This window comes from Sabethes cyaneus, chromosome 3 (genome assembly GCF_943734655.1).
Source record: "Sabethes cyaneus chromosome 3, idSabCyanKW18_F2, whole genome shotgun sequence".
In the NCBI taxonomy this organism is placed as follows: domain Eukaryota; kingdom Metazoa; phylum Arthropoda; class Insecta; order Diptera; family Culicidae; genus Sabethes; species Sabethes cyaneus.
The window spans coordinates 76,884,418-76,909,719 of NC_071355.1; the positions used below are offsets into that span (position 1 = coordinate 76,884,418).

A 25,302-nucleotide genomic window follows, 5' to 3' on the forward strand; every position below is an offset into this window, starting at 1 on the left:
TTGCTGAGACGAAGGTAAAAAAAATAATAAAATAATAGTCAGCTTGAAGCTAACAGAATAAAAGGAAAAACATTTTCAATGTTTTCTTCATCAAATTCAAATTTTTCGGTATTTATGCCAGACAGAGGGTAATAAATATTTAACATTTGTGTGATTTTAGGCTGAATTCTGGTTCTGGATGGTTTGAATACAAAAACTTATCCGGCTGCTAAATACTGTTTGTTTGTTCACAAAATTCTGAACATGCCTGGTTGATATACGAGCTGCTGTTGCCTTGCATTGATTATGTAAAATGAGATTCTGCATTTTTTCTTCTTCGAACTATGAGTTCCACAATCGCACCCATCCAATTTTCTCCCTAAAATCACGCCAAAGTAGAATTGAGAAACCAACTAATTAAACCTGCTTCCCGTATCCCCAGGACGAGATAAACCGCTGATTCAGCCCTCGACCAACTACCACTAGCAGTGCAAACAGCAGCAGCAAATTACCCATTCTTCGATCCGGTGACCATCGCAAATTGCTATCACTGCCGCCAGTGACCGGCGCCGAATCGTTCTGACCATGACCGTTGTTCCGCCGCTCGGTGGTCGGAATCGGTTTCAACGTCATTACGATCTGCGTCGTTGCCAAATCTCTGTCTAATTGGTGATGATGATTATTAACATTGTTGTGGCTTGTAACGGAGATACCCGTCCGGTGGTGCTTTTCGTGGGAATCGCCCATTCCGGATGATTCGGATTCGTCTTCGTCGTCGCTGTTGTGTGGCTCACGCTGATGCAGATGCTGGGACTGGATGCCCATTTGGGAGTCTTCAATTTCTCGCCGGATCTGCGTCCGCTTCAGGCTGTTGCACAGATCCTCGCTGCAGTAGCAGTAGTCAATCTTATTGGCGCTCTTACAGTCGTTTATGGACAGATTTTCGCCGCACGTTCTTAGCTCCATGTCACCTGGAAGAGAAAGGAAGTATAGAATTAGGGCATTAGTAGTGCTGTGGATTTATGTTATATACCCAGTAAACCATTTGGTTTGTATATCTCGATTGCAACTGAGGTATACGAAATCATATCAGAACGAAAAAGTTATATTTCACGCCATATAAGAACATATATATACCAAAGTGGAGGCGATATACGTGCGAAAGCTTTGACAATTATTTGTAATTCTATTTTGGAAAAACTGCAGGTGTTTATTAGTCACTGTCAGCGCAGCGATATATCACTCGTAGCCTGAAAACTGAATATCCAACGAGGAATTTTATCGAAACTGTTATCAAGGGCCGACAATTCGACAACGTAGGTGCGAGTGGATCAAGCGTACCTTGAGGAAAGGAACAAGCGAGATTTGTAGAAAAGCATTCCACTGGAATCCGCAAGGACAATAAAGAAAAGACAAACTCACAGGCTCATAGCAACGCAGCTTAACCAACGACATCCGGGCTGTTGACGAGAACCTGTCCTGGCGACAGGTGAAAGCCATATCGGATAACCATAGGTACTGGAGATCGCTGATTTCATCCCTTTATTGTACCGGACCACCGGCGAATATGGACCAATGGACCAATACGGTGTTCAAAACACTGAAGCAAACGAAACAGGCTGATTGAGGGTTGGTCGTGTAGGAGGATAAAGATTAAATTTTTCAGACGGTTTAGATGCACAGGTCGACCATGAGTGCCTGCAATCAGCATGGTTCCCGGTATCGAGCCCGAACTATAGTTTGTGATTAAAGGTGCGGAGCGAAGTGACTCCATCTTAGGCAGAGGCATTGAAAGTTTGTGCCAAGCGTTACGAATACCCAGAGAGTTTGCGAAATGATAAAGGGACGAATTTGTGACGAGCGGCTTATGCATTTGGCTTTAAAAGGAAAAGTCAATTACTGTTGGATCTACATATTGGGGTTGCAAACTTGAATCATGTCCATTATCGGTTTTGTTAAGTCGAAGATAGGTCTAAGATAAGCAGGAAGTGCAAAGGAGAATTGCAAACACTCGTATTGTTGGCGATTCCGTAAAACTGTTAACTAAAGATTTCCGGACATGTAGTGTTGTCTATTTTGGGGCGCCAGTTGATAAAACAGAGAGCAGTAAGAAAGTGAGCCAACTTCAATACGATTAACAAGAATAATTGGACTGCTCCATCAATACATAAATAAAGTAGATAATCCTTTAAAATTGAACTGAAACAATATTATCCATTGAACTGTTCGTTTTACGCTAGGCGAGGATTGTGATATTAATACTATACTAGCTGACCCGACAAACTTCGTATTGCCACAAATTAACCTGTGTTATACATAATCATGAATCTCGGATGATCTTTGTCACAATCTCGAGTTTTGCAAGCCCCCCAGTGGACGGCGCTTCCGACGGCGGGTCACCGGCAACACTCGCGACCGTCTCGTCCTGAATGATCTAGTGTTACTATAGATAGTTTTTGTTGTCTTGTATTGACTAATGTTTTATGGAAGAGTCTCGAATTTCTCGAGTTCGATTAGTATGAGAGTCCATCCCCCTACCACAGGGGTGAAAGGTCTCTAACTATCGTAAAATAAATTCAAGACTCCAAAATCTCCCACATGCCAAATTTGGTTCCATTTGCTTGATTAGTTCTCAAGTTATAAGGAAATTTGAATTTCATTTGTATGGGAGCTCCCCTCTTAAAAGGGGAAGGGGTCGTAATTCACCATAGAAAAAATTTCTGCCATCTAAAACTCCCACATGCCAAATTTGGTTCCATTTGATTGATTAGTTCTCGAGATAAGAGGAAATTTGCATTTCATTTGTATGGAAGCCCACCCTCTTAAAGGGGAGATGGGCCATAACTCGCTTTCTAAAGAAGAGAGGGGTCTCAATTCACCATAGAAAAAAATCTTGCGTCCAAAACCACTTACATGTCAAATTTGGTTCCATTTGCTAGATTAGTTCTCGAGTTATGAGGAAATTTGTTTTTCGTTTGTATAGGAGCCCCCCCTCTTAAATTGGGGAAATCCATAGAAAGTATACCATAGAAAATATTCTTGCCTACAAAAACACCCAAATGATAAATTTGGTTCCATTTGCTTGATTAGTTCTAGAGTTATGAGGAAATTTGTATTTCGTTTGTATGAGAGCCCCCCTCTTAAAAAAGTAAGGGGTCCTAATTCATCATAGAAAAAATGGTTGCCTCCAAAAACACCCACATGCCAAATATGGTTCCATTTGTTTGATTAGTTCTCGAATTATGAGGAAATTTGTATTTCATTTGTGTAGAAGCACCCCCTCTTAAAGTTGGGAGGGGTCCTAATTCACCATAGAAAATATTTTTGCCTCCAGAAACCTCCACATGCCAAATTTGGTTCTATTTGCTTGATTAGTTCTCGAGTTATGAGGAAATTTGAATTTCATTTGTATAGGAGCCCCCCCTCCTAAAGTGAGTAGGGGTCCCAATTCATCATAGAAAAAATTTTTGTCTCCAAAAAACCCACGTGCCAAATTTGGTTCCATTTACTTGATTAGTTCTCGAGTTATGAGGAAATTTGAATTTCATTTGTATAGGAGCCCCCCCTCCTAAAGTGAGTAGGGGTCCCAATTCATCATAGAAAAAAATTTTGTCTCCAAAAAACCCACGTGCCAAATTTGGTTCCATTTGCTTGATTAGTTCTCGAGTTATGAGGAAATTTGTATTTCGTTTGTATAGGAGCCCCCCCTCTTAAAGTGGGGAGGGGTTCTAATTCACCATAGAAAATATTCATGCCCTAGAAAACTTTCACATGCCAAATTTGGTTCCATTCGCGTGATTAATTCTCGAGTTATGAGGAAATTTGAATTTCATTTATATAGGAGCCCCCTTTCCTAAAGTGGGGAGGGGTCCCAATTCATCATAGAAAAAAAATTCGTCTCCAAAATCACCAACGTGCCAAATTTAGTTCCATTTTGCTTGATTAGTTCTCGAGTTATGAGGAAATTTGTATTTCGTTTGTATAGGAGCCCCCCCTCTTAAAGTGGGGAGGGGTCCTTATTTACCATAGAAAATATTCATGCCCTTGAAAACTTTCACATGCCAAATTTTGTTCCATTTGCTTGATTAGTTCTTCAGTTATGAGGAAATTTGTATTTCATGTGTATAGGATCCCCCCCCTCCTAAAACGGGGAGGGGTGACAATTCATTATAGAAAAAAATTTTGTCTCCAAAAACACCCACATGCCAAATTTGGTTCCATTTGCTTGATTAGTTCTCGAGTTATGAAGAAATTTGTATGGAAGCCCCCCCTTTTAAAGAGGAGAGGAGTTATAATTCCCTATATAAAGAGGGGAGGGGTCTCAATTTACCATAGAATAAATTCTTGTCACCGAAAACACCCACATGCCAAATTTTGTTCTATTTGCTTGATTAGTTGTCGAGTTATGCAGAAATTTGTGTTTCATTTGTATGGGAGCCCCCCCTCTTAGTGGGGGGAGGGGTTTCTAACCATCACTAAAACCTTTCCTGGCCCCAAAAAACCTCTACATGCATATTTTCATGCCGATTGGTTCAGTAGTTTTCGATTCTATAAGGAACATACGGACAGACAGACAGACAGACAGAAATCCTTCTTTATAGGTATAGATTGAGCGGTTCGCTCGAACTCGCTTTCTAAAGAAGAGAGGGGTCTCAATTCACCATAGAAAAAAATCTTGCGTCCAAAACCACTTACATGTCAAATTTGGTTCCATTTGCTAGATTAGTTCTCGAGTTATGAGGAAATTTGTTTTTCGTTTGTATAGGAGCCCCCCCTCTTAAATTGGGGAAATCCATAGAAAGTATACCATAGAAAATATTCTTGCCTACAAAAACACCCAAATGATAAATTTGGTTCCATTTGCTTGATTAGTTCTAGAGTTATGAGGAAATTTGTATTTCGTTTGTATGAGAGCCCCCCTCTTAAAAAAGTAAGGGGTCCTAATTCATCATAGAAAAAATGGTTGCCTCCAAAAACACCCACATGCCAAATATGGTTCCATTTGTTTGATTAGTTCTCGAATTATGAGGAAATTTGTATTTCATTTGTGTAGAAGCACCCCCTCTTAAAGTTGGGAGGGGTCCTAATTCACCATAGAAAATATTTTTGCCTCCAGAAACCTCCACATGCCAAATTTGGTTCTATTTGCTTGATTAGTTCTCGAGTTATGAGGAAATTTGAATTTCATTTGTATAGGAGCCCCCCCTCCTAAAGTGAGTAGGGGTCCCAATTCATCATAGAAAAAATTTTTGTCTCCAAAAAACCCACGTGCCAAATTTGGTTCCATTTACTTGATTAGTTCTCGAGTTATGAGGAAATTTGAATTTCATTTGTATAGGAGCCCCCCCTCCTAAAGTGAGTAGGGGTCCCAATTCATCATAGAAAAAAATTTTGTCTCCAAAAAACCCACGTGCCAAATTTGGTTCCATTTGCTTGATTAGTTCTCGAGTTATGAGGAAATTTGTATTTCGTTTGTATAGGAGCCCCCCCTCTTAAAGTGGGGAGGGGTTCTAATTCACCATAGAAAATATTCATGCCCTAGAAAACTTTCACATGCCAAATTTGGTTCCATTCGCGTGATTAATTCTCGAGTTATGAGGAAATTTGAATTTCATTTATATAGGAGCCCCCTTTCCTAAAGTGGGGAGGGGTCCCAATTCATCATAGAAAAAAAATTCGTCTCCAAAATCACCAACGTGCCAAATTTAGTTCCATTTTGCTTGATTAGTTCTCGAGTTATGAGGAAATTTGTATTTCGTTTGTATAGGAGCCCCCCCTCTTAAAGTGGGGAGGGGTCCTTATTTACCATAGAAAATATTCATGCCCTTGAAAACTTTCACATGCCAAATTTTGTTCCATTTGCTTGATTAGTTCTTCAGTTATGAGGAAATTTGTATTTCATGTGTATAGGATCCCCCCCCTCCTAAAACGGGGAGGGGTGACAATTCATTATAGAAAAAAATTTTGTCTCCAAAAACACCCACATGCCAAATTTGGTTCCATTTGCTTGATTAGTTCTCGAGTTATGAAGAAATTTGTATGGAAGCCCCCCCTTTTAAAGAGGAGAGGAGTTATAATTCCCTATATAAAGAGGGGAGGGGTCTCAATTTACCATAGAATAAATTCTTGTCACCGAAAACACCCACATGCCAAATTTTGTTCTATTTGCTTGATTAGTTGTCGAGTTATGCAGAAATTTGTGTTTCATTTGTATGGGAGCCCCCCCTCTTAGTGGGGGGAGGGGTTTCTAACCATCACTAAAACCTTTCCTGGCCCCAAAAAACCTCTACATGCATATTTTCATGCCGATTGGTTCAGTAGTTTTCGATTCTATAAGGAACATACGGACAGACAGACAGACAGACAGAAATCCTTCTTTATAGGTATAGATTGAGCGGTTCGCTCGAACTGTGTAACAGGATGTTCTATCAATGTTTAGGGAGTCACCGGTAGTGTGTATTGGGATTGGGAGACTGAACAGTGACAATCTGCAGAGAACTGCCCGCGGAACAGTTAGTGCAAGATATTTGGTTAAAAAGGGATACCACAGCACCGTGTAAACATTCTTCACTAGTGTGTCCAGTATTGAGCATTTTCTTAGGCATAAAACAAATTTAACACGTTAAATTATCCCAAATCCAAGGTGTACGATGTGCTGAAACGACTTCAAGAACGTTTGATGATCGACAGGAAACTCGGAATGACAGAAAAGAAAATCTGCTGATACTAAAACTTACTTCAAAGTGGGTGTTATTTTCAAACGGAATCCGAAGTGGCTATTGAGTAATCCGTCAAAAATAGCAAGACCTTTGCTATCATATGTACAGAATGCAAATAAGAGTACTAGCTAGTTTCAAGGCACAAATTGTACCGAACTTTAACGCAGAGCGAAATCTGGAGGCAAAGGAATGAGCAAAAATTAATCTAATTAATATTATTATTTCAATAGTAAATGCACTACATCGCATTACATTTATAATATTTGCTAAAATATTTATATTTGCTGTCATATTTCTGAAATATCTGAAAATATTGACAATCATTCTTTAACAAAATGTGCTACAATCTACGTAAAAACCATAACAAGGTCTGTCAGACATTGACTAGAAGAAATTTAGTAAGATTTTTTTGTTATTTTAACCACTAACCGCCGCTAATTCATAACAACTGGTGGAATAGTTGTTATACACCTTGGATTTGGAGTTGTTGTACACCTTGGATTTGGGATAATTTAACGTGTTAAATTTGTTTTATGCCTAAGAAAATGCTCAATACTGGACACACTAGTGAAGAATGTTTACACGGTGCTGTGGTATCCCTTTTTAACCAGATATCTTGCACTAACTGTTCCGCGGGCAATTCTCTGCAGATTGTCACTGTTCACTCTCCCAATCCCAATACACACTACCGGTGACTCCCTAAACATTGATAGAACATCCTGTTACACAGTTCGAGCGAACCGCTCAATACAGTATAAATATCACAATCCTCGCCTAGCGTAAAACGAACAGTTCAATGGATAATATTGTTTCAGTTCAATTTTAAAGGATTATCTACTTTATTTATGTATTGATGAAGCAGTCCAATTATTCTTGTTTATAACAACCGTTTGTTAGAAAAGTCGACAACTAAATAATTTTTTAAGTAACATAGCCTGTTATAATTTTGTTAGCTCCTCCAGATCGCGATAGCAGGGTAAATTTTAGGCAATAATTTGAGTTAGCGGTTCGCGGTTGGATCACTAAATATTATGTTGCAGTAAATATTAAAAGCCACACACAAAGCTGAATGCAAATATTGTGTTATTTGACAGCATGTTAATAATTAATTGGTTTTATTAACAATCCATTCATTAATTGACAATTCCATGTATTGCAAAATTTGTGAAGTTTATTTAATTCATTTCATCGTCAACAACGGTAGAGCTGAAAATGTCCAAAAGTATGTTGCGTGAAATAATCGCTGAAAACGTGCGTTAAAAAAGATGAAAATTTTTCTGATTTTCTTTCATGCTTAAGTATATAGTGTTCATTGACCTGCAAACACATCCACAGCAAAGGGGACAACTTTACCACCGTCTGCAATTCTTCCGCCACGGCAGGTCACGAATGACAACAAATTATTCGTCGAAAACAAACTGAACCAAGCTCCGGCATCCAATCAAAACGAGATAGCGGAGCACTCAACCGAACCAAGTACTCTGGGCAAAATATCATTAAAATTAATTTCGCATGGCGGAAGGGCTGATGGTTTGGTCGGGATTCAGAGAGCAGGTATGATGTCGAAGTTTTCACTCTGTTGTGAACGCAAGTCTAGAAGATTGTGGGACGTAGGTGCACGGTGCGCTGTAGCGTGCGTAAACGTGAAACCATTTTCATGGGTCGTTATGACCGGTGTGGTGGCTGTGGCAGGAAAACTCACAGCAACAGAAAGTGGTCGCTTTAGCGGATCACCATAATGCCATGTCGTGCTGGAAAAAAGGGTTGCACGGTTAGCAGAAATACAAGAACGCAGGACGAACCAATATGCCAAAGCTTCTTGCCCAGTAACAGCATCAGGTTGCTCGTTATAGCTGCACAAGTTTGGTTTCCTGGTTTGCTCTTTCGAAATAATTGAATGTGGCACTGCGAGTTTCATTATAATTTTAAAGCATTGATTTTTATTTGGTTTGCCAGTCTTCGTCATGACCTTGCCAGTTAAATTCGGTATTAACCGTTTCAAAACAACTAAATAAAACTATGTAAAAAATAGAAATAAACTTTGTCACTGACCAAATAGAGACCAAAGTGGAGAAATAGCAAAACATCATTTGTGGTTTTGTCACTAGACAGCAATTTCAGACGCTAGGAAGAGCATCTGCTAACCGTGGGTTTTATTATTTAGTGTGCAAACAAGGAATTTAGTTTCAGTACACACAAGACCTCTTTTTTTATTGATATGTCGTCGACCGGTCAGTCGAAACAAGCTCTGTCGTCAACTGCATTCTTTTACTGTCCTATTACTTTTTCTCCTTAATTAATGTTATGGCTCATCAACACACAGTACTTCGCGTCTTAGCATGAAGTAGTGACAGTGTTTAAACAACCACAACATAATTTCTATCCTTCAAGATCGGCACTAGACTACTGAAGACCACTTTTATTTTAATGTTTAAATTTGGTATTAGACGTGTCGGTGAAACAAAGTAAAGCAAACTCAGCTTACAATTTAATTTTTCTTTTTATACATGAAATTAAATTGCAGTGAATTTAAAATTTTTCTACTTGAATGAGTTGAAATTTGTGCCATCAAACTGAGATTGGCTTGAAACATTTAAGCGAAAAATCAACCTTAATTAAAAGGTGAGTCATCTCTAGTCTTGCTGTCTTACGGTAAACTTTTACTTACCATCAACCTGGGTAAGACAGCTGGTGTAGGTCGGCGGACAGTCCAGCACATACTTGTCCAGTTCGTCTTGATCTCGCTCAAAGTCCTCGCAGGTGGTCACTATGTTGGGCAAGCTGCCACCCACGGGCGGGTTGCGATGATGTGATGAACCGTCGGCAGCCACGACGTTTAAAGCTGTCCGAAAGGGAGCCTCCGCTCCCTCGCCGCAAACGTAGCATCTACGGGCGTACACGATTGTCGCCGAAGGACCGACTGCCAGCACTGAAACAAAACCAAACGAGCAGACGAACGTTTACCAGATTGTAAGGTTATGTGGATAATTAGAATGATGAGATCGTAACACGTTAATGGTAGATAACAATAATAATAGAAGTGATTGCTAATGGTCATTGCAGGGTCTGTACCGACAGAGCAATTAATTTGAAGCCACGACATGAAGCATGAGCTGGCTGGACTATATTGATGGGGGTTAGGAATACTGTGTTGACTTCGTCTCGAAACCCTACAAGGTAATAATTAGATTTACTTTTATGTAAAAAAATGATTATTGTACAGTGTTATTAAACGTATTCATGATTGAATGCAGTAAATCTCTATGTATCTAACATAGCAAACAAGGGTTACTAGTTATGTTTTCAATGTATAGCATTAAATTAGAATAGTTATTGTTTTCCAGTTGTTGTATGTTACTTTGTTGAGTTAAAATCGTGCAATTGTTTAAACGAACATTTACAAAATTGATAACGCAGATCTTAATGATTGTGAATTGAGTCCCATAAGGGCCAAACAGAATGCTGTGGCAACGCATTCGTCAGCGTCAATTTGATAATATACCTATGGAAAAACTGTCAAAATAACTCTGACGGACGCGTTGACGCAGCATTTTGTTTGGACTTTTACTGTTGGGGTTGAAAAATATACTTTCCTCTGAGTGAATTGAAGAATAATGGACAATCACAAATCAGTTATTAAATCTAGCCGAATCTATCATTGTAAGTTCATAGCAGCTGCATTGTAAGTTACCATTAAGCGGTTTAATAACAATAAACGAGTTTCCATTCCATTTCCATTTACTTCTACAACTACTAAAATAGAATTTCTCTAAAATGTTTTCTCGCTTGTTCGTGAATCTACTAAGACACTCGAAATAATTTTTAATGATTTGATTAATCAAATTTATGAACACATTCTATATAATTTATAAATACATTCTGTATTATTTACCGTGTGCCAAACGTGAAGTATACGATGAATAAAGCACAGAAAGACCGACGCGAGATTTGTTGTGTTAAGCTTCTGTTGCACATTTACTATAATAGTAGATGTAGCGTGATGCTAAAATGAAAGTATCACGTATTTCCATTGAAACTGGTAACCTAATAAATGGCTTACGTTTCTGGTGAATGAAAAGTGTACTCTATAGATGGTTTGATTTACTGGTGATACGATGCTAGCTACCGTGTCAGGTAGCTATATTTTTCCGCAACGTCGTCGTTGTGGTTTCCTAGAACGTAGTGTTCAGAACAAAGATTGTTTCCTTTTGAGCAGCATCCTTTCGTAAGTATTTTCTTAACACTCGTTCACTCAATATATATTGCAATGCAATACTGAAACCGTCGTATGTAATCTGACTATAATTACAGTCAACACAAACCATTTAAAAACAAATATTTGTAAACTGTTATACTGATGTTGCATGAGGTCCGTCTGGACCATTCTGCTGATAATGATGGAAATTGGAATATGTTCCTTTATACGTAAACAAAAACGATTTCTAAAACGTCACTATGGATCATAGCTTTAAATAAAGTTTTTCATATCAGTTTTTGCAAAAAATAAAAATATCTTTGCGTTAAAAACGTGAGGACGCTTTATCTCTACATATTTGCATTGGAAAGAGTGAATGGTCACTCTGTGAATGGTTTAAGGATTAGGGTAACGGCACCAGTCACAGGTACTTTATTGGTATTTAAATTACAATAATTAGCATTACATATTTATTAATTTAAATATAATTATGTACTGAACTAGTAAAATACTACTGCAAAGTTTTCAGTCCAAACCCTTGATGGCTATACATATAACTAACTAGCTGATTGCCCGATCTTACTTGGGGCACTTTGCCTCTCAGTCACTTCTTATTGTAAAGAAAATTCTCATAATGCAAGAAACGAACCCCTTTTTTCATTTGAATGTGTCTACTCCCTTTGTCAGTTCTCCTCATGTTGTCCCCCAGCCCTGACTTCTTTCCGGTAATCACTATAAATCAACAAAAAACCTTTTTTACCTTTTTGAACCTCCCCTTTGATAATGGCAATCCTATTCCCCCTTTCAGATATCCAACCATTACCATTTCCCTCTTTTGTAAACCCCCCCACCCCCCGCGCTGATTCTTTTATGCCAAAATACAACTGTTTGACAAACCACTTTTAATGAAGAATAGTGCAGCAGAGGTTCCGGAACTATGGCGAAACATACATTCATACTTGTCGGTTCTTTCCCAGTCAGCTCCCCCTTCTGTCACGTAGCTAATTATGCATTGGTTTGCTCTATGGAAATCCCTATAATGGAAACGAAACAGATGTCTTTTTTACTCTTCAGTGGAACCCCCCTTGTTTTCAAAGTCACTTGCACAACTGCAATCGTTTCCCTTATGTCAAGGAACATGTGTGCCAAGTTTGGTGGAGAACGGTTAAGGCGTTCTGGAGTTATGGTGGAACATACAAACATACTCACGCTCTCCTTTATATATATTTATATAAATACAAATAAATGAATTTTCAGACCAGACAAGGTGGAAACGATCTAGGGGTGGCAAAAACTGGAATCTGGAGGTGGCGAAAACTGGATCTTTGGGTTCGAAAACATGAATCAAAATTTTTACATTAACAATGAATTTTTCAAATATTTAGTATTAATTTTTATACTGGTAGCATGCCAAAAGCTGCTCATCGATATGGAACTATATAGCAATAAATTTCGGATTTGAGTAATTCTCGTTGAAACCGGGCCACTACTGACACGAGGCCCGCTAATATTCGAACTTTTGTACTTGATTAGTTGAAAATGGTTACAAAATAGTGGACCCCTCGTTTGCCAAGGGGCCGCGGACAGTTAAAAAAAATTTGAACTTTGGCAAACCTTGAGATCTGTATCATGTGATATTTCCCAAATTTGCAATGAAACAACTAACAAATGGCATGGTTCCGTAAAGAAAAAGATCAGGGCTTTCAAATGGAGTGAAGTTTTTTTAGGCCGCCATCTTGGATTTACTTGCCATATTAGATTTCATCAAAAAATCGCCGTTTTCACCATGAGCCGGCCAATCGATTTTCATTTTAAGACCAGGAAGAGGTGAGGAAGCCTGCAAGTCGTAGGCGAAATAGTATAGTATAGCATAGTAGAATTAAATTGGATAAGTTTTCTTTTTATTTAATTTCCAGATTTTAAGACCACCATCTGAAAGCTGACAACAGCTGCGATATGGGGGAGTTGGCGGCTTATTGCTTAGAATGAAATTCTTCCTGTAATATTGTCCTATCTCGCAGTGCTCTTGATGGGGCGTACAGTCCAATCTGTGAGAGTACATTTGGCGCATCAATTTGGGCATTTAACAGCTTACAAACAAACATTCCTTCTGACATTAGTCTCCTTTTGGCCAATGTTTCCATTCCCAGCAATTTACAACGACCTTCATATGGGGGTAATTTCTGTGGGTCGTTCCACGGTAGCTGACGCAGAGCATACCAAACAAACTTCCGTTGTAAGTTCTCTAGACGGTTAATCCAGAGGGTTTTTTGAGGGCACCATACAATATTAACGAATTCTAGTGTAGACCGAACGATAGAACAGTAGAGGGCTTTAAAGCAGCATGGTTGTAAGCAATTTTGAACATAAAACCAAAGTTACGATTTGCTTTCTCGATGATTACAGAGATGTGAAGCTTTTCATCTTGAACGATTCCAAGGTACTTCCACTTGTTCAACTCTACTAAGTTTAGTCCCTAGCACCACGTAGGCAAACAATATCGCATTTCTAGTACTTTGATAACCGATGGAAAAACATTTGTCGACATTCAACGTCAACAGATTTCATGCACACCAGTGACTGGAAATATCTAAAAGATGCTGAAGGTCTCTGCAATTCTCAACGCAATTGAATGTTCGAAAGATTTTTAAATCGTCAGCAAAGAACAGTTTACCTCCTCAACTTAAAAGCAAGGCCGCGTCGTTTATATATAAAGAGAAGAGTAGCGGCCCCAAATTGCTACCTTGTGGGACGCCTGACGTGTTTATAATTGATTATTATCAATTTGCACATATAGCTGCCTTTGTGTGAGATATGATTTCAGCCATTTGCCGAATCTCCATGGCCAGCCGAGTTTGTCCAACTTTCATAACAGAATAGTGTGATTAACAGAATCGAAAGCAGCCTTTACGTCCATGTAAATCGCAGCTACTTGAACATTGTTGCACATGTTCTTTGCGCAAAATGATACAAAGTCCACCAGATTAGTTTCCACTGAACGTGCCGGATAGAAACCATATTGCGTCGTGCTGATATAGTCCCTTTTTTGAAAATGGGAAACATATATGATTACTTCCACTTGGCAGGAAACCGTTGGTGTCGAAAAGATAAATTGAACAACCGGGTCAACGGATCGGCTAAATATGCAGAACATTTTTTCAGTATAGTTGGTACAACGCCAGGACCTGGTGAGAGATATGGCTTTATTTTAGTAATTGCCACTAAGACGCACTGCTCGCTGATGTTAAAAATATCCATGTTTAGAACAGTATAAGATCGTCAGAGCACTCTTTTAGCTTCAAATTGTACCGACTGATGTAGTGAAAACATATACATCCGGTCAGCGATGATATAATCGAAGATTGTTGTTTGCTCACAGGATTTGGCTGATTATGATGACTTTATATTCCATTCCATTTTCCACAACTACGATTAGTATTACATTAAATTTGCACTGTACCGCATTATTTTTTTAAATTGTTTTTTACTTCGGTGGTTGAAAAATAGATCTACATATTGATTAGAAGCCAATCATTTCGCAGTCAGTCGATGCTTTAATCGAGTCCCTTTCAGCTACACCGTGCGATCATTAAGATGTAAGCCGACATTCGATATTCAAAGCTGTCGTCAAAGCTTTCACATCTGTCATTCCAAAGTCCCGCTCGGAATTTTAGCTGTGCTGACAGCATCCTGCTCTGCACTAGATGGAATATCATCGCAGCACACGGTAGTGCCCAAATGTGATGGTGTTGTAAACTGTAAAATGTAAAATTTAATCCTATCAAAATACGGTACCAACATGGCACCGGTGCAGTATCGGTGCTCAGGACTTTGCGCTAGGGCGCATATGTATATGTAGCTTACCCACTTACTGATTTTCTATAGGGCTGCAATGAAGCGGAACGTTGCAAGAAAGGACAACCTGTCCACATATTCACAATCCACCTAGCTCGGTCGCATCCCTGCCGGTAAAATCTAATTGTATGGTGTGGAGGACACATATGATTTTAACACATTTTCCTGCCAGCTTCATGTCAACGGGTTGACGCCGAGACAGCAAAAACGACAGTCTGTGTCGGCATGTTGGTTTGCTGTTGCTTCGTGACACGTTTTGTTGCTACGAAAGTGTCATTTTCAATTCGAAACAATCCACGAGAGGAACACATCATAGGTCCAAGGGATCGTTTCGCTCGAGTATTGAATGGAGCTGTAAAGTATACCATGATGGAGGCAGAGAGTTGGAAAGTGTCACGGTTCACGGCTAGGTTTTTGTCCATTAAGCGTACGTTTAAACTCATCTACATTTCAAATTTCATTCATCATCAACAGTCAACAGTGTAGTGTTTCACCACTACGACTATAATCTGAAGTGTTCCGGAATGGAAAATCACACTTTCGTTTGCCTAAAGGCGCCTTTACGTAAGACTTTGTATTATTTCCAATATGACTATGTAAAAGTAAGTAGTTAGAGTCGTCCTTATCGACAGACTTCATAGTCGGTTGTTAGTATATAGGAACATTGCGGGGTTATTGCAACGATACTACTGGTTCAACAGTACCGTACAGCCGAGATTCGAATATGCTACACCGCTTTTTCGACAGCAGAAATGAAGAGCAATCATACAAAAATAATTATCGTTACCGAAGCGAGTGTGTGGTGCGCGTGTGGAATGATAGAATTGGGAGAACAAAATGGCAGTGCGGCAGTAGTTTAGTCAGTAAAACATTCGGCTGGCAACCGAAAGAGCGTGGATGAGTCCCACTTGCCATTGCACAACTCAATATATTTTTGACCTATGTATCGAAATTTTCTTGTTCATTAAATTTTATCATATTTTGCACCAGACACTTTCTCATTTTCCCAAAAAAAAGAGCTTACGTCTTGATCGCGTGCAGCGTTCCATTTGTCTGGTCTTCTCTTTTTCGATTTTTATCTTCTTCCATTCTTCTGTTATACGTTTTTTCCGTTTTTCTATTTCTTTTGTTTTTCTCTTTGATGCTTCTTTTTTCCTCCTACCAATTTTTCTGTTTGATTTGCGTGTCTTACTCTTATATTTCATTCTTGTGATTGTTTTTTTGTTTTACTCTTCTGTTTAATTCTTTTGTTTGGTTCTTTTGACCAACTTTTCTTTTTGTTTCTGTATTTTGTTTCTTTTGTTCTTCTGTTTGATGCTTCTGCTTGATTCTTTTATTTGCTTCTTCCGTTTAATTCTCCTATTTGATTCTTCAACTTGATTCTTCAGTTCGATTATTTTGCTTAATTCTTTTTGATTTCTCCTGTTTAATTATTTTATTTGGATTAGGTTTCTCTGTGCGATACTTTTGTTTGAATCTTCTATTTGATGCTTGTACTTGATTTTTTGGTTTGATTGTTTTACTTGATTTTTCTGTTTAATTCTTCTATTTGATTCTTCTGTTCTTTCACTTTCCTTTTTTTATACTTCCTTCTTTTGCTGGTTTGTTTCATTGTTGTGTTTGATTATTCTGTTTGACTCTTCTGTATGACTCATCATTTCATTTTTTTTTGGTTCTTCTGTTTCATTCTTCTGTTTAGTTCATCTATTTGATTCTTCTGTTTATTCTTTCGTTTGATTATTCGTTTTGATTCGTTATGATTTGTTTTTATTTTATTAGGTTCTTCTGTGTGATACCTTTGTTTGTTTCATTGGTTTGATTGTTCTATTTGGTGGTCCTGCTTGATTTTTCTGTTTGATTCTTTTATGTGAATCTTCTATTTATTTTTCTATCTGATTCTTCTGTTTGATTCTTTCCTTTGATTCATCTCTTGGATCCTTCCGCTTGGTTCTTCTGTTTTATGTTTCAGTTTGGTTCTTCTGCTAGATTATTTTGTTTGAGTCTTTTTTTTGTTAGATTATAGTCACTTTAACAGCTTGGGTCATTCGTGACTTCTGCGGGGTTGAGATTTGAACCAGGGTCCTCGGCGTGAGAAACGTGAATGCTAACCACTACGCCGGGACTGATCCCTGTTTGATTCTTTTGTTTGGTTATTCTGTATGATTTTTTGTGATTCTTTCTTAACTGTTTTATTATTGAAACAGAATGAATGAATTAAATTTTTCTGTTTGGTACTTTTGTTCAATTTTTCTATTTGAATTCGTCTATTTGATGCTTCTGTTCGATTTTTATATTTGAGTCTTTTGATAGATTCTTTTGTTTAATTCTCTTATTTGATTTCTCAGCTCGATTGAATCCTTCATTTGATTTTTCTGTTAGATTCTTTTGTTTGATTATTCTGATTGATTCTTCTGTTTTATTGTTTTATTTGGTTTCTCTGTTTTTTTATTCTTCCGTTGCATTCTGTTTGATTCTTTTGTTTGAATCTTCTATTTATTTTTTCTTCTGATATCATTCTGATTCTTCTGTTTGGCTCTTCTCTTTGGTTCATCTCTTGGATTCCCCCGTTTAATTCCTTTGTTTGGTTCTTCTGTTTTGTGTTTCAGTTTGGTTCTTCTGCTTGATTCTTTTGTTTAATTCTTCTGTTTGGTTCTTCTACTTGATTCTTTTATTTAATTCTTCTGTTTGATTCTTTCACTTGACTCTTCTGCATGATTCTTTTGTTTGAGTATTATGTTTGGTTATTTTTGAATGGTTCTTTTGTTTTAGTATTTTATTTGGTTTCTGTGTTTTATTCTTCCGTTGGATTTTTCTACATGATGTTTCTGCTTGATTTTTCTATTTGATTCTTTTGTTTGATTTTTATGTTTAATTTTTCTGTTTGATTTATTTATTGGATTCTTTTGGCTTTTTTTTGTTCGGTGCTGCTGTTTGATTCGTCTGCTTGACTTTTCTATTTGCTTCTTCTGTCTGACTCTTCTATTTAATTTTTTTTGTTCGTTTCGTCTGTTTAGTTTTTCTTTGTGATTGTTCTGCTGTTTGATACTTTTAGCTTTAAACATTTGTCTGAACCTGTCTCATTATTAAATCGAAGCTTTGTCATACTATCGACCAACCGGTCGAGTGCAAAGTGCATGATTCATTTTGCCAGAAACTTTACCCTTCCACCACAGAGCGGAAAGTTTCATCATTCAAACTATTTTCCAACCATGCAATCTGCACATAGTCGCGACGGAAAACTGAATGCGTGCACCGCACCGGGAGCGGGAGGGATGAAAGAAAAAACAACTGCTTCGACTATGGTATATTCGTGACTTCATTAATGGAAAACTGCCACCCTTTGGATGAGTCCCCACTGTGTAATATATTCAAAATATATGCGAGAATGGCTGTGATTCATACTTTTCACGGTACGGCGAGTTTCACCCAGTCTTTGCGGAATGCTGCTACCACTTGCAACTTGCCGGTCGTTGGTTTTTTATTCCAACCGCCCTTTACTCGTGACAAAATCATGCGCAAATTGTTTTTCATCATAATTATTTTTTTTTATCGACAGGCAGTACGTCCTTCCATACAGCTGTTTCCACCCATCATCGCGGTTTAGTCTAACGCCACCAACTTCATTTAGTTAACGATTGTTGCACTTTCGCGTGCTGTACTAGAGAACTTTTACTGATTATAGCCAAACCACAAAAGCAGCACACAATGTTGCTTTGAATTCACCAAGAGCAGATCGGTAGTAATAATCAAAAGATAATGCAAAAACTGAAAAAAAAACAAACGATGAGCAAAGTAACTCCCTGCGGTGAAATAGACTTCCGCAGAAAGCGTTTAGTTCTCTTCTTCAAGCTGCACCCTCCTTGACTAGGGGATGTGCTTAGATAGAAAGGAATTAATAATCGCTTTACCAATCCTATTAACGAATTCCGTTTCTGATGTCCTTGTAGTAATAGAAGAGCGCCTCAAGCACCTCTAACGGGTCGAATTCCACAGGAATCGACATGTGCCGAAGCGGAGTAAAGATGGAGCTGGAATTGTGGCTGCAGCAAGCAGATTAAACCTGAAGTCACACAATCGATTGAACTGAGCTCAGGAAACTCAGGATTGGAATGCGAAGCACGGCCGACAAAAGACATCCGATGTAATTGGATCAATTTAGCTTTGCGGTGAACTTTTGACCTACAGGCTTTTCTCCTTTTTACAACGCGCCCGGGAACTTGTTTCAAACCGCTAAAATATTCGACTATATCTAACAACATTTGAATTGTATTCAAAAATAGACTCCGATCATCGTTTCCAATGCTAATTCGCGGTTTTAGCATTCAGCGTCAAAAAAGGGCGATTTATGACCGAGCTGTCGTAACGGACATAAATCAACACTGTTGGTTGGTATTTCTAACGCTTGGTTTATGGTTTAGTTCTCGAAGCGAATTGAATTTTAGATTATTGATCTGTAATACGGACCAAATCAAACTGGCAAATTTCCATCGCACTATATAAAAAGCACTCACGTCACGATGACTCACAAAATAAGTGTCTTGTCGTGAGTTTTGAATTTTATAGCATTACTATCAGCAAAATATTTTCATTAATAGACAAATGTTGTTTGTTCAAGCAAGCAGTACTATTATCGTATTTCGTTATTTTATGATTTTCCAGAAAATGATAATCCACCAATTATGTTTTTTGATATTCGCCAATCTATTCTTCACTCATTAATTTGCATTATTTGTAAAATCTTTATTTCCTTCCTATTTCGACTACGATATATCACTAACGTATTAATGTTAGAAAACAGAAAACTGAATTGAATCAGCTAGCTGATCTATTTTTGACATTACATTGGTTTCTTCGTGATACGATTTGATAGTTTTTGGCCAAAAATTTAACATTGGTTTGATCAAATACGAAAAATAGTGAACGGCAACTATATATAGTACCTATATTATGTATACCGCCATCCGGGGTGACATTGGGCCACGGGGGTGAGATTGGGCCAAAAACCAAAAATGTTTATTTGTGAAAATTTATTATATCTGTAGAAACTGGTGACTTAAATTCAAAATGATGATGAACATAACATATTTATTCATAACTTAAATTGGAACACAGATAATATTAGCAAACTATTTAGCCTAAGCAGGGTTTCAAAGTTCGCGATCAAAAATACGCGGAAATAACGCTTGTAAACAATGTCCCGCATAAACCAACCCAAACAAGAAATCGCATCAACTTGCTATCTTGAAGGTATATAAACTAATCATTTACAATGTTTCGAAAGGTTATTATGTGTTGGATAAGTTTTGATTACGAAAATAATATTTTTCGAAACTTTGTACTTTTCGAGCTTCACGGGGGTGAGATTGTGCCAAGCCATAATGATCGATCCAATTTGTGGATTTCACATACACAACAAAAATACGTCAGTATACACCAGCACACTCACATTCTTTACTATTGAGCACAATATTTTGACAGATTAGATTGCATCATCCATTTTGGAGCAAACTGCATCATAGGTCTGCTAAATAATTTAAATTAATTTTTACTTTTTCTCTGGAAATTTCAGATACTTTGAATAAACACTCTAATATAAAACGAATATATTATACCGTGTATAAACTGCCAGTTTTAAGGAGGGGGAGGGGGGTAGGATAGGCCACATGTTCTGCGGCCGCGGGATCTTGAACGACGTAATGGTTACTTTTGTTAAATAATCAAATAGGTATGCTTCCTTAGGATACACCCTTTCATATATCTCCCCCTTGTTAACCCTAGAAACGCTACTGGCTATATAAAGACTCTCCATTGACTACGAACTCATTTTTAGTTTAGTTTATTTCAGACCACTCCGGGTTATTTTCGTTCATATTTTTTGTATGATGCGTTGTTTTTGGCCGGCCCCCTTCCCCTAATAGTCCACTTAGTTCATGGACGGCCACATATGAACTACTTTATACTGATCTTTATGTGTATTGTTTATAAACATGCTAATGTTCACGGTTTATGTTTTTAGCCTAACTTTATGTTTTTGGCACAATGTCACCCCCTAGAAGGGGTGAGATTGTGCCAAAGTTGATGCACTTCCAGTAAAATTAGGTTTCATTGTAACTAGACCATCTCTACGGTAGTCGTTAATTGAACAATTTAGTATATATTGACAGCTTCGAAATCAACTTAGTTCCTAAATTGTGTGTATACTGAGCTAAAGAACAAAAATATATACTTTTTTGGCACAATCTCGCCCCGGATGACGGTACCTAGATTTTAATATTCAAACATACGTTCGACAGAAATCCAAACCCACGAAAATCACGGTTTTCCACAACTTACTTCTGAGCGCACGCTGGATGAATTGTTCTTTGCCATCGAATGAAATACTAAAAGAAAGAATCTCTCTTTAAACTGCACACTGCATAACCGATCAAATAGTTTACCATATGGATCCACATTACGAAAATGAACTGCGTTTTTCTCGATGCTGGCCTGCGTTCTGGATCCAATCGAAGTGGATTACTTTTTTCACCGTTCTCGTCTTTATAATCGCTGAAATGATTGAAAATTTTCATCGCTACGTTCTGCACTATCCTTCTTCTTTTATTGCACGCAAAACAATAAAGTCATGATTGAACTTCAGCACAAATGCATTGGTTATCCGTCGACGATGAAACGTTTTTCCTTCAGCAATTTTCCTGGTAACGATAGGAAAAAAAATTCCGAAGCAACCAGTTTAGGTACATACCTGGATTCGTTAGACTGGAAGATGAGAAAGCACTAGCAGATTGAATATCCATGAATCTGATTTTTTTCAATTTACTGATGCTAGGATAGAATCTTAGCGGATAGATGGCACTCGAAGTTAAAGTGTGGTTGTTTTACTAACTGCTGCAGCACACTGGCACAATTGTTGTCGTACACTCTGAAAAACTTTCATCTGAAAATTGGTTGGAACTGCTAAGAATCTTCTTAAAGTGTTCAGACTCTGAATAGTTTTGAACTCAAAGATTGATGTATTTCTACAACAATGTTAAATTAATTGTTATCAATTGATTCAATTACTGGTAGGAAGTATCCAAAATGGAACAAATTTTGCACTCAAAGTCTGATTTTGTATCACATGAAGGGGATTCCTTCAGTTTTGGAATTTTTCGAAACAGAATGCTTCCAACAGATTTGATTATCGCCATACGCACAGATGATGATCTGTACAGTTCATGATAAACAGTGGATCTTTAGCTTTAATCACATGATTTTGTTTTCTTATTAATTCTCAGCAGTCGATCACAGTGTTAGACTTTACCTTAGATTATTAAAGAAATTAGATTGAGATTAGATATGCCAGTCTCATACATGAGTACAAAGTATGTCATCAACACTATCTACTGGTAGCAGGGTTTATCATAATCTTTGTATCGCCCTATCATTTTAGACAAGTGTTAGTGACAAATGGTATAGTTAAACGTGTGCCTATGAGAACACTTTACAAACACTATAATAGGCTAGTAAACCCTACAGAGACTGTAGATTACAAAGGCGCCGAGACCCTCAAAACCCGCTAAATTTTGAATGAAAGCAGAGAGTTACCTTTATTTATGACGGTACTCTCCGTTTTGTTTTAAAATTTCGCGGATTTTGAGTGTCTCTGCGCCTCTGTAAAATCTACAGTCTCTGTAGTAAACCCTCTTGCCATAACGACCCACTTTACGATAGAATCTGCGAAGAGTGGCGTATCTAACGGATGACAACTAACAACTAAAATTTTGGAATTTTTTCAAGGCCCCTATAGTCAACAACAAACGAGCTCAGAGAGAAATGAGAGTATGTATGTGTTTGCTCTCTCTCTTCTCTTTTTGTCAATATTTTTTGTTTTGTTTATGCTTGCCCAGTTTTGCTTAAAATGGCGTTGACAAGAACCATTTCGGGAGTGCGTTGTACACTTCTGCGAACTGTCACAGAAATCTCGGCAAAAAGTATACGGTACAACATTTAAAAAGCGAATATGTTGCTGCTTCGACTGTTTACCATATCCTAAGATACCCAACAACTATTCGCAAGCAAGGAAGACCAGCCAAAATTATGGACGCAGAAGGACATTGTTCTCTTTCTCGTGCCTTCAACAACAAGCCCTCTGGTTTGGTTATCAGTTAAGATGTGCACCAGACGAATGTTTGAAGAAAATTTTGAGCCCGTTTCTACAAAGACATCATGCAGATGGACAATATGTGTTTTGGCCGGATAGAGCATCATCGCATTACGCCAAAAAAACACAATCGTTCCTGAATACCCATTCGATCCTATTTTTACCCAAAAACCACGACCCGAGAAATCAGTCTCAGTGCACCCTATCGAAGATTTCTTCAGGATTTTGAGTTCCTTGGTGTACAAAAATAACTGGAGAGCCACGAATTGCAAACATTTGATTGGTAAAATCAAGAGATGCATTCGCAATGTGAACATGACGGCCGTACAACGCTCTCTGTTTCGACATCAAACAGAAGCTTCGCCGAACAGCCGACTACGGACCGTTTTCAAATGTATGCCGAACAGCCGACTACGGACCGTTTTCAAATATACACTAATTAGGACCATGCATCTTTAATTTCGGTAAATTAGATCTTCTTCATGTAGCTTTGTCTTTTTTTGGCAGCTTGAGAAAAAAATTCCAAAATTTTAGTTGTCACCCGTTATATTCTTTAATAATCAAAGATTTTACCTAGCTGCGCTGAGAGAAAAAAAGTTACGTATGTTGTTTCTATTGAGATTCACGCATTGCACATAGCACAACCGATCGTCGTATTAGAAATACTCAGAGTAAGAGATACGCGGAAACTAAAGCCAACGATTTGGCATCAGTGTACAAAAACTGCCGGTACTTACTGCGGAACAAAATACTGTAGTAGTGTGACTTGATTGTTTTCAAAATGATCCGCTTCGGTTTTATTAACATCAATTTTGCACAATAGAGCGATATATCTTTCAACTTAATCAATGTAAAGTGCATTGCAAAGCTTTATACACTCTGTGTCTGGGTATAATATTCAAGATGCATGACCATAGCTTAAGCATGAAATCTACATACAGTCAACCAAAAAAGTATTCGGACAGCAGCGCATAAAATTTTCTTTTAGTAATTTTGCACAGTATTTTTGCAAAGAATGGTAACACATATTTTTTTAAAACAATGTCTAACTAAAGCATATTTAGATGCACAACAAAAATTCGGGGAAAAGCTTTCCGTTTTGAAGATTGGGTACATATAGTTTGAATTGCTCAAAAATACAGCCAAAAAAGTATTCGGACAGTTAACTATTAGTTGAAACAAATGTCCTTTCTCGCTCAACTACTACCTTGTAGCACCACTTACATTCTTGATGACCTGTTTTAATCTGTTTGGGATAAAATTAACAATTTTTCAAATATCCCTCTGTGAATTGCTGACCATTTTTGTACAAGAGCTCGGTTTAAGTCATTGTGATAAGAAATCGAATGATTTCTCATTTAGAAATGAAATTATCTAAAAAGATGTTCAAAAGGGTTCAAATCTAGACTGAATACTGATGTTTCGATAGCGCTAGGACAATTGTAAGGTGCCTACCGCTTACAATTATCGACAGTATGTTTAGATTCAACATCCCGGTACAATATGTATGTACCGCACAATTACAATTTTGCTTTAATTTCACTCAACATTGTTCAGATAATTGAGTTTACACTTAGTTCTATCCAAAAATATATATCTTTGCTACCTCAGAGCTTTCCATGCATCCCAACAAGGTATGACACTAACCGCATTGCTTGTTTACTTGCTGACGAGTGATTTTTCCCTTGTAACCCTTCTCTTTTAGTTATTCTTGCATAAGGGTTGTTAAAACCAATTTGTACTCTACTTTTCCAATTTCCAGTGTAAATTAATGTCCGATTTTAAGGCAAATACAATGCTAGTTTCAAATGCAATTTAAACTCCAATTGAGGGCCAACTTCAGTGCCTCATTTTAAAACCAATTTTTAGTCAAGTCAAGTTTCTATTTCACTACCAATTTCAAGTCCCAGTGAGGTTCAGTTTCTTGTCCAATTACAAATCTAATTGCAAATCAATTTCCGAGCTCAATTCCAAAGTCCAATGTAAGTCCAATTTCATGTTCTATTTATTGTCCCATTTTAAGTCCAATTCCGAGTTCAATTTAACTCCAATTTTACCGCCGATTTCAAGTTTATTTTATGCCTAATTTTAATTCCAATTTATTGTCCCATTTTGAAGCCAACTCCGAGTCTAATTTAATACTAATGTTAACTCTGATTTCAGGTTGACTCTCAAGCGTAATCTGATGTTCAATATTAAGGCTTTTAAATTGAAGTTGAGTTTCAAGTGTAATTTAAAGTCCAAATCAGGTCATACTTCAATATCTCATTTTAAAGGCAATTTTTAAGTAATGTAATTAAATTTCTATTTCGCCACCGATTTCAAGTCAAATTGTAAATCCATTTGAGGTTGGACCTCAAGGATAAGGAAAGAACAATTTCATATCCAACTCCCAGTCTAATTTTAAATTGAAT

General features: G+C 37.6%; 1 protein-coding gene across 2 annotated transcripts in view; it reads right to left on the bottom strand.

The window, feature by feature from the left end:
• Positions 1 to 205: 205 nt before the first annotated feature.
• Positions 206 to 25,302, bottom strand: part of LOC128741770 (uncharacterized) — a 131,794-nt gene continuing 106,697 nt past the window's right edge. For both annotated transcript variants that reach the window (XM_053837797.1, XM_053837799.1), the window contains 2 exons: positions 9,367 to 9,627; positions 206 to 950 (listed from right to left, as the gene is read on the bottom strand). In XM_053837797.1, the coding sequence (XP_053693772.1) occupies positions 397 to 950; positions 9,367 to 9,627 (815 nt within the window). In that variant the 3' untranslated portion in view covers positions 206 to 396. The remainder of the gene's footprint in view (positions 951 to 9,366; positions 9,628 to 25,302) is intronic.